At 36.4% G+C, this 13,182-nt stretch overlaps 1 protein-coding gene across 6 annotated transcripts in view; it reads right to left on the bottom strand.

The window, feature by feature from the left end:
• Positions 1–3,616: 3,616 nt before the first annotated feature.
• The window catches only part of PMS1 (PMS1 homolog 1, mismatch repair system component), a 96,510-nt gene continuing 86,944 nt past the window's right edge, over positions 3,617–13,182 (bottom strand). For 4 of the 6 annotated variants that reach the window (XM_007116568.2, XM_028480042.1, XM_007116569.2 and 1 more), the window contains 3 exons: positions 12,553–12,683; positions 8,556–8,716; positions 3,617–3,981 (listed from right to left, as the gene is read on the bottom strand). In XM_007116568.2, the coding sequence (XP_007116630.1) occupies positions 3,817–3,981; positions 8,556–8,716; positions 12,553–12,683 (457 nt within the window). In that variant the 3' untranslated portion in view covers positions 3,617–3,816. Of the gene's footprint in view, positions 3,982–8,555; positions 8,717–12,552; positions 12,684–13,182 lie in introns of those variants that run through there. The other 2 variants (XM_028480045.2, XM_028480046.1) reach the window with 2 other exon arrangements.

Here is a 13,182-nt window from a genome sequence, read left to right as displayed (position 1 = left end):
ATAATGTTAGAAATAACTGTGCACTTCAGGGTCAAGTTCAGCATCTTCATTGCAGAGATGAAAAAATATGGGCTAAAAGAAATGGACCTGAGATTGTTAGGGGAACTTTGATATAGGATAGGGCAGTGGTTCTCCTAGTGTGGCTCAAAGTTGAAAACCACTGAAACAGGATTTTAAAAACTAGAAAAAGTTTTACATTAATTTGCAGTGGCTTAAGGAGGAATTAAAAAGTGTGATTAAAAAAATAAGCAAATAGGGCTTCCCTGGTGGTGCAGTGGTTAAGAATCTGCCTGCCAATGAAGGGGACACAGGTTTGAGCCCTGGTCCGGGAAGATCCCACATGCCGCAGAGCAACTAAGCCCGTGTGCCACAACTACTGAGCCTGTGCTCTAGAGCCTGCGAGCCACAACTATTGAGCCCACGTGCCACAACTGCTGAAGCCTGCGCACCTAGAGCCCGTGCTCCACAAGAAGAAAAGCCACTACAATGAGAAGCCTGCACACCACAAGAGAGTAGCTGAAACTAGAGAAAGTCCATGTGAAGCAATGAAGACCCAACACAGCCAAAAATAAATAATAAATAAATAAATAAATAAAAATAAAAATGAGCAAAATACTTGAGCAGACATTAAAAAAAATAGCAAGCAGAGAAAACAATCTCAAGGCAGAAGTGGAGAGTGCTCAGTACTGTGTTGTTAGCATTACTGAAAACAATGAAGGTTTTGAAGATTAAAAATGTTTAAAGCTTAGGTGAGATCAACCAAAAGATCTAGAATAAATTAATAGGTCACTTAATTATTCATGTTTATGAAGAGAAGTAATTGACAATCTTGAGTCACTTTTTATTTGGTTCTGCAGTAAAATGTATGATTTTTCTTTCAGTACTTACCCTTCTTTGTTTTGTTTATGGTAATATCAACATTTGAAGTGGAACTGGTAAAGTACTAGATCAGCTGTGGGTACTCAGGCAACTCACAGTTAAGTATTCTGGGTTCTATTTTCTCATCTGTAAAACTGTTTGGATTATATCACCTCAAAGATTCTTTTCAGCAACTATGAATCCAAGAACACTGGTTTGCCAAAATTAATATAGAATTAATTTCAAGAACAAGTCTAGTTCACTTAAATACCTTAATATCATTATTGGTATTTTTAATTTGCTTGGCAACGTCGGTTTTTAAGTTAGTGAGTCACCTTGGGTCTCCAATAAATAGATCATATTTACATTCTTGGTTAAGAAACATAGGCTTCAGTGGAATGGCCTATAATTCCTGCAGTCTGAAGCCACAAAATGTGGATAAGATCATCGAGAATCAAACAGCCAATGAAAATAACAACAAAAATCTATACACCTGAATTCAGGTCTAACACTTTTCAGTACGTTAAATATTTGAAACCTCGTAGGCACTGAGGGACCACACATGGCGGGACCACACAAGGCGAAAGGTCCATCCAAAGGGGCCTTCAGGCCTCACCACCGCATGGGTTAGGTGTCACCCCTGTCCTATAGCCGAGGGTGGAATGCTAAGCAAAGCCCCTGGGTCTCAAGAGAACTTTGGGAGGATCACACCTTAAGAATCCTCCCTCTTCCCGGCCAAGCCGTAACCTGGCGAGAAAAATGGGCAATGTGGGAGGCTTTCCTTTCCCTCCAGATCTCCTCGCATCGCCCTTAATCCCCACCGTCAGCTTCCCAAACTGCGGCGGCGGCCGTTACCTCCATCCTAGGAGCCAGGGCTTCGCAGATGTTGCCGCCTCCTCCAGCCATTTTGTCCCGTGGTCTGCGACGGCAGAACCTACTGCTTCTTCTGCTGCTGCTGCTGCTGCCGCCGCCGCCGCCGCCGTCAGGGCCTATGGGAGATGGGGAGGGCGGTGCGTGGGGGCGGGACTTCCGCGCCCTCTTCGGGAGCCAGGAGGCGGGGCCTCATCAGAACCCGCCAAGATTCTGCCCACCAGACTCAGTAAATTGCTGCTCAAAGTTGATCTAGCATTGCTTAGAGTGGCATCAGGGGCTGCTTCATAATTTTCTTCTTTTCCCGAATACTTCCGTAGACTCTAACGAATAGGGCCTGCTTCTCATGGCAAGCAATGAACGTGGTAAGGAACACGAGCTCTGGGATTGGAGACTCAATAGTACCTACAATCCTAAATCTGATGTGAACATTAATGAGATCATACAAGGTAAGTGCATAGTGGATCTAGCGAACAGGTGATAAATACCTGCTGTCATAACTACTACCTTGACCTGATAGAATCCAGGACTGGAAAGAAAACGCAAAATGAGTTTATTCATCTAAGAAGCCATTGTAGGACCTCTTAAAATAGATTGTCAGCTGGAAAATGACTCCAAAATTTTGCTTAGCACTGATACAAAGGATGATGCAAATTTTGTCTTTCTCAGTATCTCTCTGAACTTCTCTTTCCTCAATTTACCCAGTAAATTAAAAAGGATTACTTCCAGAAAGGTCTTCCAGAGAGGGGCCCCAAGTTATTAAAGGGAACAATGGGGAAAAAAACCCTCTAGGTATTTGGGTTGTTGGAAACAGGACAATGTTAGGAAAAAGTCCTGGCTACAGGTATAAATTATCACAATTTGTACCTCTTAACACAAGTGTGTTAAGAATTTTAAAATTCTCCTTGAAAACTACAGGTGGTGTGAATGTGGGGACACTATCCCGTATATTATTTTATATAACAAATATATTCACTAAAAATGTTTCAACTTTTTGTAAATTAAGTACTTTGGTGCACTTGTGGGATCTGGTTTATTTAATTTTTTTATAATAATTTATTTTTTAACATCTTGGGATCTGGTTTTTGAAAGGACACATGCGCAATGAACACTCAATCTAAATTTTGTTAAAAATCTGGATCTTCCTATGTTCTGACAAATTTTAATCCCAGAACCCAATAATTTCCATATGAGACAGAAACTTCTCAACTGTTAGTCCCAAATAGAGGTAAATAGCAGGATTTTTGAAGCTATGTTTTATCTTCCTTCTCTGAATTTCATTTTCTTACTTTTTCCCCACTCCCTCTCAATCCTACTTTACACAAGATTGATAACTTCTGCCATATATGCCAGCTGAGTCTGTGATTCTCCCTGCACAGGACTGACCCATTGTATTAGATCAGGCTGCCATAACAAAATACTATAGACTGGTGGCTTAAAAGCACAACAGACATTTTTTCATAGTTCCAGAGGCTAGAAATCCAAGGTCAAGGGGCTGACATGGTTGGTTTCTGGTGAGAGCTCTATTCCTGGATTACAGAGGGCCACTTTTTCTCTGTCCTCACATGGGAGCTAGGGCAGAGTGGTGTGGGGGGGGGGATGGGGGGGAGGAGAAGAGAGAATGAGCAAACTCTCTGCTATTTCTTCTTATAAGGGCACTAATCCCATCATGAGGGCCCCACCTCATGACTTCATCTAAACCAAATTACCTCTCCAAAAGGCCCATCTCCAAATACCATCACACTGGGGGTTAGGGCTTCAATGTACAAGTTTGGAGGATACAATTAGATCCATAGAACCTAGCAAATCAACCACCCAAGAATAAGTATTTTTCAATTTGGAGTTAACAACCAATAATTATTATGAAGGCTGGTTCTTGAGAATAAAATGAATTAATAGTCTATATTAGTTTATTTAAGATTTTTACAGTTTTGGAAAATATTTTCAATATACAAACAGGCCAGTGAATCCTTACTTATAAAACAACCATTTGACACATGATAGTACAAAGACAGTTTAAAACCCAACTCATATTATTTTATGACCATATCGATTTCAATAGTAACAAATTTTCTTAAACATATTTAATCATGTAGCTTCTGGGAGATAGGTTAAATGATGAAAAAATGGGCGACCATGAACACAGCCTTTAATTTCATTTCCAAACTGGTGCTTCATTCTGTAGATAATATCCTGGATGTCCTCTTTTGATAAGTACATGGGTAACTGTCTAGACAGACGCACTGCTTCTCCCTGTGGAGAGAAAGCCATACATTTTACTGCGATATACCCTGAAGCAGAAAACAGGTTTTTACTGGCAAGGAGGAAGACAGAAAATTGATTATATTCTTTTATTATTTACTCACTCAACAAATATTTATTAAACACCACTTATGTGCTAGTCACTGCTGTAGGTTCTAGGAATACAGCAGAGAACAAGACAAACAAGATCCTTGCTCTTCTGAAACTGACATTCTAGTGCAGAGAAGCAGAAAGATAAAAATACAAAGAAAATTTCAGTGACTAATAGTGCACAAAATTAAACTGGGCAACATGATAGAGTGATTGTGTGATTAGGAAAAGCTTCCTCCAGGTGACAATTAAGCTTCAATTTAAGGAACTATGATGCAAAGACGATGGGGAAAGAAAAGCATTTCAGACAGAGGGAACAGAAAGAACTGAATGGTCAGTGTGGGTGCAGCAGAGTTACTAAAGTGAAGAGATGAACAAGAAAAGGAGTTAGGCAGGGGCCAGATCCCCCTTTGGGACAGGGTAAGCAATTTGGGTATTAATTTGAATGCACAGGGAAGTAACCAGAGGGTTTTTAAGCAAAAGCCTGACATTCACATTTTAAAACAATCAGTCTGGCTACTTTGTGAAGTATGGCTTGAGGCAAGTCAAGAAGAGAAGCAGGAGTCTTGCAGGCAATCACTGCAGTCCTGGTGAGAGCTGTTTTTTAAAATTAATTATATATATATTATTGAGTGTAACTGACATACAATATTATGTAAGTTACAAGTGTACAATATAGTATTCATAATTTTTAAAGGTTACACTTCATTTATAGTTACTATAAAACCTTGCTATATTCCCTGTGTTGTACAATATATCCTTGTAGCTTATTTTATAAGCTTATCATTAATCCCCTACTCCTATATTGCCTCTATATTACCTCTCCCCACTGGTAACCACTAAATTGTTCTTTATATCTGTGAGACTGTTTCTGTTTTGTTATATTCACTGGTTTGTTGTATTTTTTAGATTCCACATATAAGTAATATCATACAGTATTTGTCTTTCTCTGTCTGACTTATTTCACTGAGCATAATACCCTCCAAGCCTACCCATGTTGCAAATTTTCATTTTTTTTTATGGCTGAGTAGTATTCCATTGAATATATACCATATGATAACCTCAACAGATGCAGAAAAAACTCTTGACAAAATTCAACATCCATTTATGATAAAAACTCTCTAGAAAGTAGGCACAGAGGGAACATATATCAACATAATAAAGCCCATTTATGACAAACCCACAGCCAACATCACACTCAATGGTGAAAAGCTGAAAGCATTTCCTCTACCATCAGGAACAAGACAAGGTTGACCACTCTCACCACTTTTATTCAACACAGTATTGGAAGTCGTAGCCACAGCAATCAGATAAGAAAAATAAATAAAAGGAATCCAAATTGGAAAGGAAGCCAAATTGGAAAGGAAGAAGTAAAACTGTCACTGTTTGCAGACGACATGATGCTATACATAGAAAATTCTAAAGATGCCACCAGAAAACTACTAGAGCTCATCATGAATTCAGCAAATTTGCAGAATACAAAATTAATATACAGAAATCTGTTGCATTTCTATACACTATCAGAAAGAGAAATTAAGAACATAACCCCATTTACCATTGCATCAAAAAGAGTAAAATACCTAGGAGTACACCTACCTAAGGAGGTAAAAGACCTGTACTTGGAAAACTACAACACTAATCTAAGAAACTGAAGATGACACAAACAGAAAGATATACCATGTTCTTGGATTGAAAGAATATTGTTAAAATGAACATACTACTCAAGGCAATCTATGGATTCAATGCAATCCACGGTGAGTTTTTGACTAGGGAGATAGTAGTGGAGATGGAGGGAGTTATAAAAGACTCCTGACATGAGTTGGAGATAAAGTCAAGACTTGCTGATGGACTGGTTATAAGGGATGCAGAATCAAGGATACTTTTTGGTATGGTAGTGCTGTTTTCTGAGATAGGGAAAACTGACAGTTTGGGGGTAAAACAGCATTAGTGAAGTTGGCTTGTTTTAAGATTTATTTTCTTCAAAAATTGTTGTACTTCAAAGATACTGAATACTAACATTATTCTAACCACATACTCTCTCCCATTATCTTTCACACCATCCTACTTCCTTTATTCCAACTAAATCTATTCTTCTTCTTCACTTTGACCTTTAATCTCCTCAATCCTTCCTAATTCTCCTGGCCCACCAGCACCCTTCTGTCATCTTTAGGTACTTCAGGTATGAGTAGTTAGTGAGGCATTAAAGATACTATCTCTAGCTTTACTTCCTGCATTCCCTCTAGATTCCAACTAGAATCTAAGGGCAGGTTCTTACTAGAATCAAATTCATCTTTATATCCCTCTAGGATTAAACAGTTTCTTATATATATTATGTGTTCAAATTTCGTTACTCACCGTTTTGTTCTTACACCATATTCCTCTTGCTAATCCTCACCCTTGGATAAATTCTACCGAGCATTGTTGGAGAATCACAAAACTTGCTGGCTGGATCCAATACCAATATTAGCTCTTATGAGCCTTTAATGTCACTTAAATATCCTGTTCTTCTCTAATCAACCTTCTCTTGAAGTACCTGCAGCTCTTATTTTCACATCATTTCCAATATATTCAAATCCTCAAGTGCCTCCCCAGCCTCTTCACTCTCAGCAGATAACCTCTCCTATTTCATTACCACATATATCATACATGACTTCTCTCAAGTTTACCTCAAAATATTTTTACTTTCACTTTAAAGCTCTCCCCTCTTCTCTTGATTCAGAGAATGGTTTCACCCTTCTAAAGCTTATATTGTTAACTCATCTCCCTTCCTGCCTCTTCTGGAACATCTGCTCTTCAATCTTTTACTGTAAGACTTTTTCAATGAATTCAATACAAACATGTTCTTTTTTTCCCTTCACCACCATGTAACTTGCTGCCTACACTTTTCACCACTGCTCCCACTCTTTCACTATCACTACTACTTTTCCGTTATGGCTCTTTTCAAGGATATAACTGCCATCTAGCAGCCACACCTGCTGGTCTTCTAGCAACTATACACTATAGAGAATGTGATACTACTTATTTATTTTTAAGTTTCTTTCCTCCCTTGACTTGTATATCCACTCCTCCCTTGATTTGTATATCCACTCCTCCCTTGATTCTTCTTTTACTCTTCTATCTTTATCTTCAATTCATCTTATTCAGCTTGACTGTCAATGGAAGCATAACTATGGTTCTGACAGAAGTTCTCTTTTTACCTTAGACTATCTTCCCTAAGAATCACATCCACTATTGCCTTAACATAATGAGAGGTACAGTATTAGTAAAAGTATTTGTAACTAATCCCTACCATTTTTTCCTCTTATTTCTGAAATCTTACTTCTTCCCATGTGGTTCTTCGATACACAAAACACTACCCACAACTCCCTCAACCTTTATTTAGTTTATACCAACTCCTTCACAAGAAAAGTTTCAGGTCCCTAGAAACTATCAGTGTTGAATTGCCTCCAAAATAGGTTGGCAAGTTCCATAGGACAAACCTCTTGAAGTATTCACAGAATGCTACTGACTATAATCTTCAGGAAGGGTAAAAAATGGACTTTCCTGTTGAGGAAATCTGACCCTCAGCATTCACGGCCCACCATGATCACAGTCTAAACAAAAATGACTCATTTTTTAAAAGGAAGAAAATAAACTTTATTAAAGTTCAAAATAACACCAGTCAACCTTGAGGGACAGAACCTCAATATAGAGACAATCACTATTGTTTTACCACCAAATGCCCAGCACTTGGACATTTAAAACTTTATAACCTGCCTCCATCCTCTATTACTTTTGAATTTATTTTTTAATCCACTTTTACTTCTCATTTGTGGTAGATACTGCTAGAAAACGAAAATTTCCATTTATTCTATAATCTACATTTTTTCATTCCCCCTCCCCTCTTTTGCTCTTGAAGAGATCAGGGCTTAAAATCACATTACAGTTTTGTTTTTTTTTTTTGGTGGTACGCGGGCCTCTCACTGTTGTGGCCTCTCCCATTGCAGAGCACAGGCTCCGGACGCACAGGCTCAGTGGCCATGGCTCATGGGCCCAGCCGCTCCACGGCATGTGGGATCTTCCCGGACCGGGGCATGAACCCGTGTCCCCTGCATCGGCAGGCGGATTCTCAACCACTGCACCACCACGGAAGCCCTACAGTTCTTTTTAGACAAGTGTTTGGTATCAAGGTGGAGCAATTTTGAATCCCTTCTAAACAAAACAAAACAAAACACTTCACAAAGTGTCTCATGCATAAGGCTCTTCCTCAATATGTATTCAAGAAATAATGTTATAGTAAGGATCCATGATAGAGTTTACCACAACCAGTCCATGATGTGAAACTTTTAATGGAGTTTTTTTTTTAAATATTTCCTCTTGCAAATAGATAATAAGCCTTATAAAAACTTTACTATTTTGAAACCATTTACTATTTTATTAAGGAAAAGTTAAGTATCTTAAAACCTAGCCAATCTACATAAGCTAATAATGCATACCTCTAAATAACTTATCACTTTGCGAGGTCTACATTCATAAACTTCCTTTGCATTTTTGTTTAATATAGCGTTAAGAATTTCTTTTAAATCCATCACTCCATAGAATGGAAGACAATTAGCCATTCCTTCTATTTCCAAGTAGTTTTCAGCAATGGAAACTCCTAAAAGAAAAAAATAAATAAAACCACATATAGATATAGTTAGTTTTGTTTAAACTATATTCCAGAAAACGTCTATTAAAAACAAAATCACTGTTAAAATATTTAGTTAACCTTCATTAGAATTTAACAGAGTCAGGAAAAAGTTTTGTTCCTTAGTTGAAGAACAAATAATAATTTCGCATAGGATTTCACATTCACATTAAGTCGTAAGTGCTCAAAGAAACCACATGTGCTTTACATCATTTAATTTAATCTCAGTTACTGTTGTTCTGTTCCCTACATTTATTTAGAACATTTCTTACTTTGGAGAGAAAATGGAGGCCCATTATTATGTATTAAAATAAAACTGGTTTAAATGTTTTAACAACTGCTGCTGTTCAAATTCTATCCTACTGGTTTAATATCTAAAAACCTGAATTATTTCTATGATTAGTTTAACTTAACAGGTTATTATAAAAATACATAGTAACTTATTTTCTTCCAGCTTTATTGAGATATATTTGACATATAACACTGTGTAAGTTTAAAGTGTACAAAGTGTTGATAAACACACATATAAACTACAAAATGATACCACTATAGTAACTTCTTAATATATTAGCAATTTGAGGAAATGAAATACTAATGTTTATTTTACTAGAATAATGTTTAAATCTGACATATTAGCTATTATTTAAACTACTTTAAATAATTTAGTGATTAAAATAAAACTAAAAGGTAGCAACATGAGTGGATATATAATGGGGTAAAACATCCATAACAGCATACATTCCCAAGCATCAAATTTGGCTTTAGAATGCATTTTATGATTTTAGAAAATAGCAGAAATTTGTTTTCTTTGGTTATATCTGTGTAACAGTGTTCTTAATATTGGAGACCACAAAATGTTACCTATAAGTACCTATAAGTAAAAAAAAAAAAAAAAAAAAAAAAAAAAAGATAGTCCCATGTTGGATAAGTGGTAGCTATCAATGGAAAAATTTTAAAAGAGTGATGTAGCTTGAAGAGTTTCAGGTCCTGAGATGTCAACGACCCTATTCCTAACCTGTTCCCAGTTCCAGACTAGTTCCTTGACCTGAATGGCAGATGCACTGGTGGTACACTAAACAGAGAAGGCATCCTAATGTTCTTCCCTGGAAACAACTGGAGAATAATATAAGAAGATACATAATCAAGTGTTAAGGAGTAAAATACAGAGTTCAGTGAAGGAAGACAAAATGAGTTTGAGCAACCAGGAGAACTTAAATGGGACTTGAAACAGGGTTTAGATAGGCAAAGAGGAAGTAGCAGAATATTCCAGTTCACATCTTTTTATACAGACAGTAAAATTTATCAGTCAAGAGACTTTTCACTATTGCTGCTTCTATACCATTTACAGTATGATTTGACTGAAAAGTCTAATACTGTCTACATGAATGCTAGAAAATTATACACATTTCACAGAATTATTTGTGGATATGGGTAAAAAGTATATGGCAACAAACAAGGAAACTGAGCAATATTTTAATATCTGTGCTTGCAAAATTTAGATATGGAAAACTTAGAGACATTTGGAATCACGTTCAAGAAGTTTCCATAAAATTCTGTGAAATGCTTCCAAATTTCCCCAAAATACTTCAACAAGTGGTTTGACAAGTTTTCAGTTCCTAAAATGTGTAATTCTTATTGATACAGAACAAAAGCTATTCTCATTAACAAGCAAAGTTCTTAGGGTCACATTCAGAATCTTTCTCCTTAAAGCCAGATGTATTCTTCCTCTTTCAAGTGCTTTTATCTATAGATGTTTTATGACAACTGGCAAACTGCTGATCAAAAGTTAGTCCAATACAACAAAACTCTCACTAAAAGACGAAGAAATGGTCTTTAAGAAAACATGACATAAAAATTAATGAATGAAAAAATGGTTTTAAAAAAATGAAGAAAAAACCGAATGCCTTTAACTTGATGTTACTGAGAAGAGAAATAATGCTGATGATAATCGAAGTAAAGTTAATTCCAATCAAATCAAGTCAGTTCGCAGATGACTGACTTATTCATTTTTATATCTTTGGTGCCATGCAAAGTACGTGGCATTTATAAGACTTAAAAACATTCTCTACAAGCTGAGAGCTGAAAGCATCTGTGACATAGAAACTTACTGGGTAACTCAAAAACAAACATGCTCTTGGAACAGACAGGGTAGTTATCCTAACTTAAAGAAAATTGTTGTGATAACATCTTTCATGAAAAAAAAAAAAGTACCTGCCACCAATGCCACATAGTTAATTAGGAAAATAGATTAAGAAAAAAATATCTTGCTACACACACACACACACATACACATACATAAACTCCTTGCTTCACACTTCAAATAAATTTTTAAAATGTCAGAAGTCCTGAGGATGAAAGATTTCTAGGAGGACCAAAAAAATGACCACAAGTCAGTTCAGGTCAGAAAGGGGGTGCTGGAAGAAAAGAGAATATTTGAACACATACCATTGCCGAGTACTATGCTGATTTACCTGAGTACCTAGTTTAGTGCTAACAACTTCATGAAGTAAATATATCAATTTTAATAGGAAATCAACATAAATTAGTTAAGAGTTGGTTTTAAAGGCGGATTGCTTGGGTTCATATCCTGGTTCTACCACTAATTCTGTACCCTTAGGCAAACTTAGTTTCTCCATGCCTCAATTTTTCTATTTATAAAAAATGGGCACAGTAACAGAACCACAGGGCTATTAGAAAGATCAAATGAGTTAATACATTTAATACTTAGACTACTGCCATGCACATAATTATTAGTTGCTATTGATGAGGTAACACTGAGGCCAACTGACTTTCCCTAGAACACGTGTTTTTAAATGGCAGAGGTGAGATTTGGACTAACTCTTCACTCCAAATCTAAATATCCAGGATTGAGGTTAGGAGGAAAGAAGTTCTGGGTAGGTTTTCTTAAAACTGCTAGTCAATAAAATTAAAGTTTGGAACACCAAAGCATTTTCTGTATATATTCCATTTCATGGTTTTGTACATTGTTTTTACTTATTCTCTTTTCATGTCTCAGTAAAACATTCCCTTAAAAATTTTCTTCATTGTTTTGTTTTTGTACACTTTGGTCATGGCAAGTTTAGGGGAGGGTGGGGGAAGGGACAGTGGAATCACTCTTCCTGGTACCTCTGTGCTGCTTGATACCAGATGAAAGCAAAGTAATAGGACAAGGCTGGCCTAGGTAGCTAGGGCAGAAGGCAGTTAAGTATGGAAACTATGAAAGAACAGAGAAGGGGCCAGCCAGGAAAACAGAAGTCTCCTAGCCAGAAGAATTTTCGTTTTTCTCCCCACCTAGTGAATTTCCACAGTAAGCAAACAGTATTATGACAGGTTTTTTAGCAAAGCCATGGAATCAAATCATCCACTCTCCAAATAGTAAGACTGTTGATGCTACACATCTAATTGGCAAAACAAGTAAATGCTTTTAAAAAAGGAAGAGATGTTTAATTTTGTTAGTCAATTCTAGTACCCTACATGTCTATTTCTGCTTCATCATCTAAGGAGTATTTAATAATTTAGACACAGCAGGCAGTCTGCATATTGTGACAAAGGATGGCAAAATTACAATTACTTGATTAGTTATGGAAATGCTAAAATACAAGGCAATGGACTGAAAGAGATGCTAAACTTGCTTGTTTCAGGCAGAGGTGACCTTTCTGAAATATGACTGTTTTTACAAAGCTGACACTGTACTTTTGGTGAGACAAAAATATACCATGATATCTGTAAATTACGAAACCCAAAAGTAACTTTTGGAACAAGACTTATTTTTGCAAGTCAGGAAGTATTAAATCACATTATCATACCTGGTATCAATTTTATCTTGAAACCATTTGCTGTGAGACGAGGATCAGACAGGTAAGTTGATCCACTGTATCTTTGGTCATCTGCAGTCATTTTATTTAAAATCTCTAAATAATGAGATCCATTAAAAAGACTGAAAAAGAAATTATGGCCCTTTAACTTATTAAATACGTAAAATGAAATAAGAGATTTATGGAGAAAAGTTAATCCGACGGCCCTTTAAAAAGTGTTATTATCACTAACCAAAATACAAAGGTATAAGAAGCCCTGTGAGAAACTTTACTTTTTTACATCTCTGTTAATACTTCGTAGACCTACCATATATACAGTGTACAGAAAGGAGGAAGAATAGACACAAAAGACAGTTTCTATCTTCTAGAATGTTATACAACCTAAATGTGAAATTTAAAAAGTACTCTCTCTGTAATACAAATAAAAACTTTATTTTATAAATAACGCCATTTTATACCTTTATTTACAAAGACACATTGTCAAGTTATTGACGTAGTCCATCCTGCGTAACAGTCTATTGCTAGTCAAGGTTTCTTCAATAAGAAGATAAGCATGTATCTTTTTCTCCCAAGAACTTATAAAAGTAATTCAGGGCTTGGGAGAGATACTTTCAGTATACT

The sequence above is a fragment of the Physeter macrocephalus genome, chromosome 2 (assembly GCF_002837175.3).
Source record: "Physeter macrocephalus isolate SW-GA chromosome 2, ASM283717v5, whole genome shotgun sequence".
NCBI classification, from domain to species: Eukaryota; Metazoa; Chordata; class Mammalia; order Artiodactyla; family Physeteridae; genus Physeter; species Physeter macrocephalus.
Note: the sequence above shows the minus strand (reverse complement) of the source record. Positions and strands in the feature narration are given on the sequence as shown.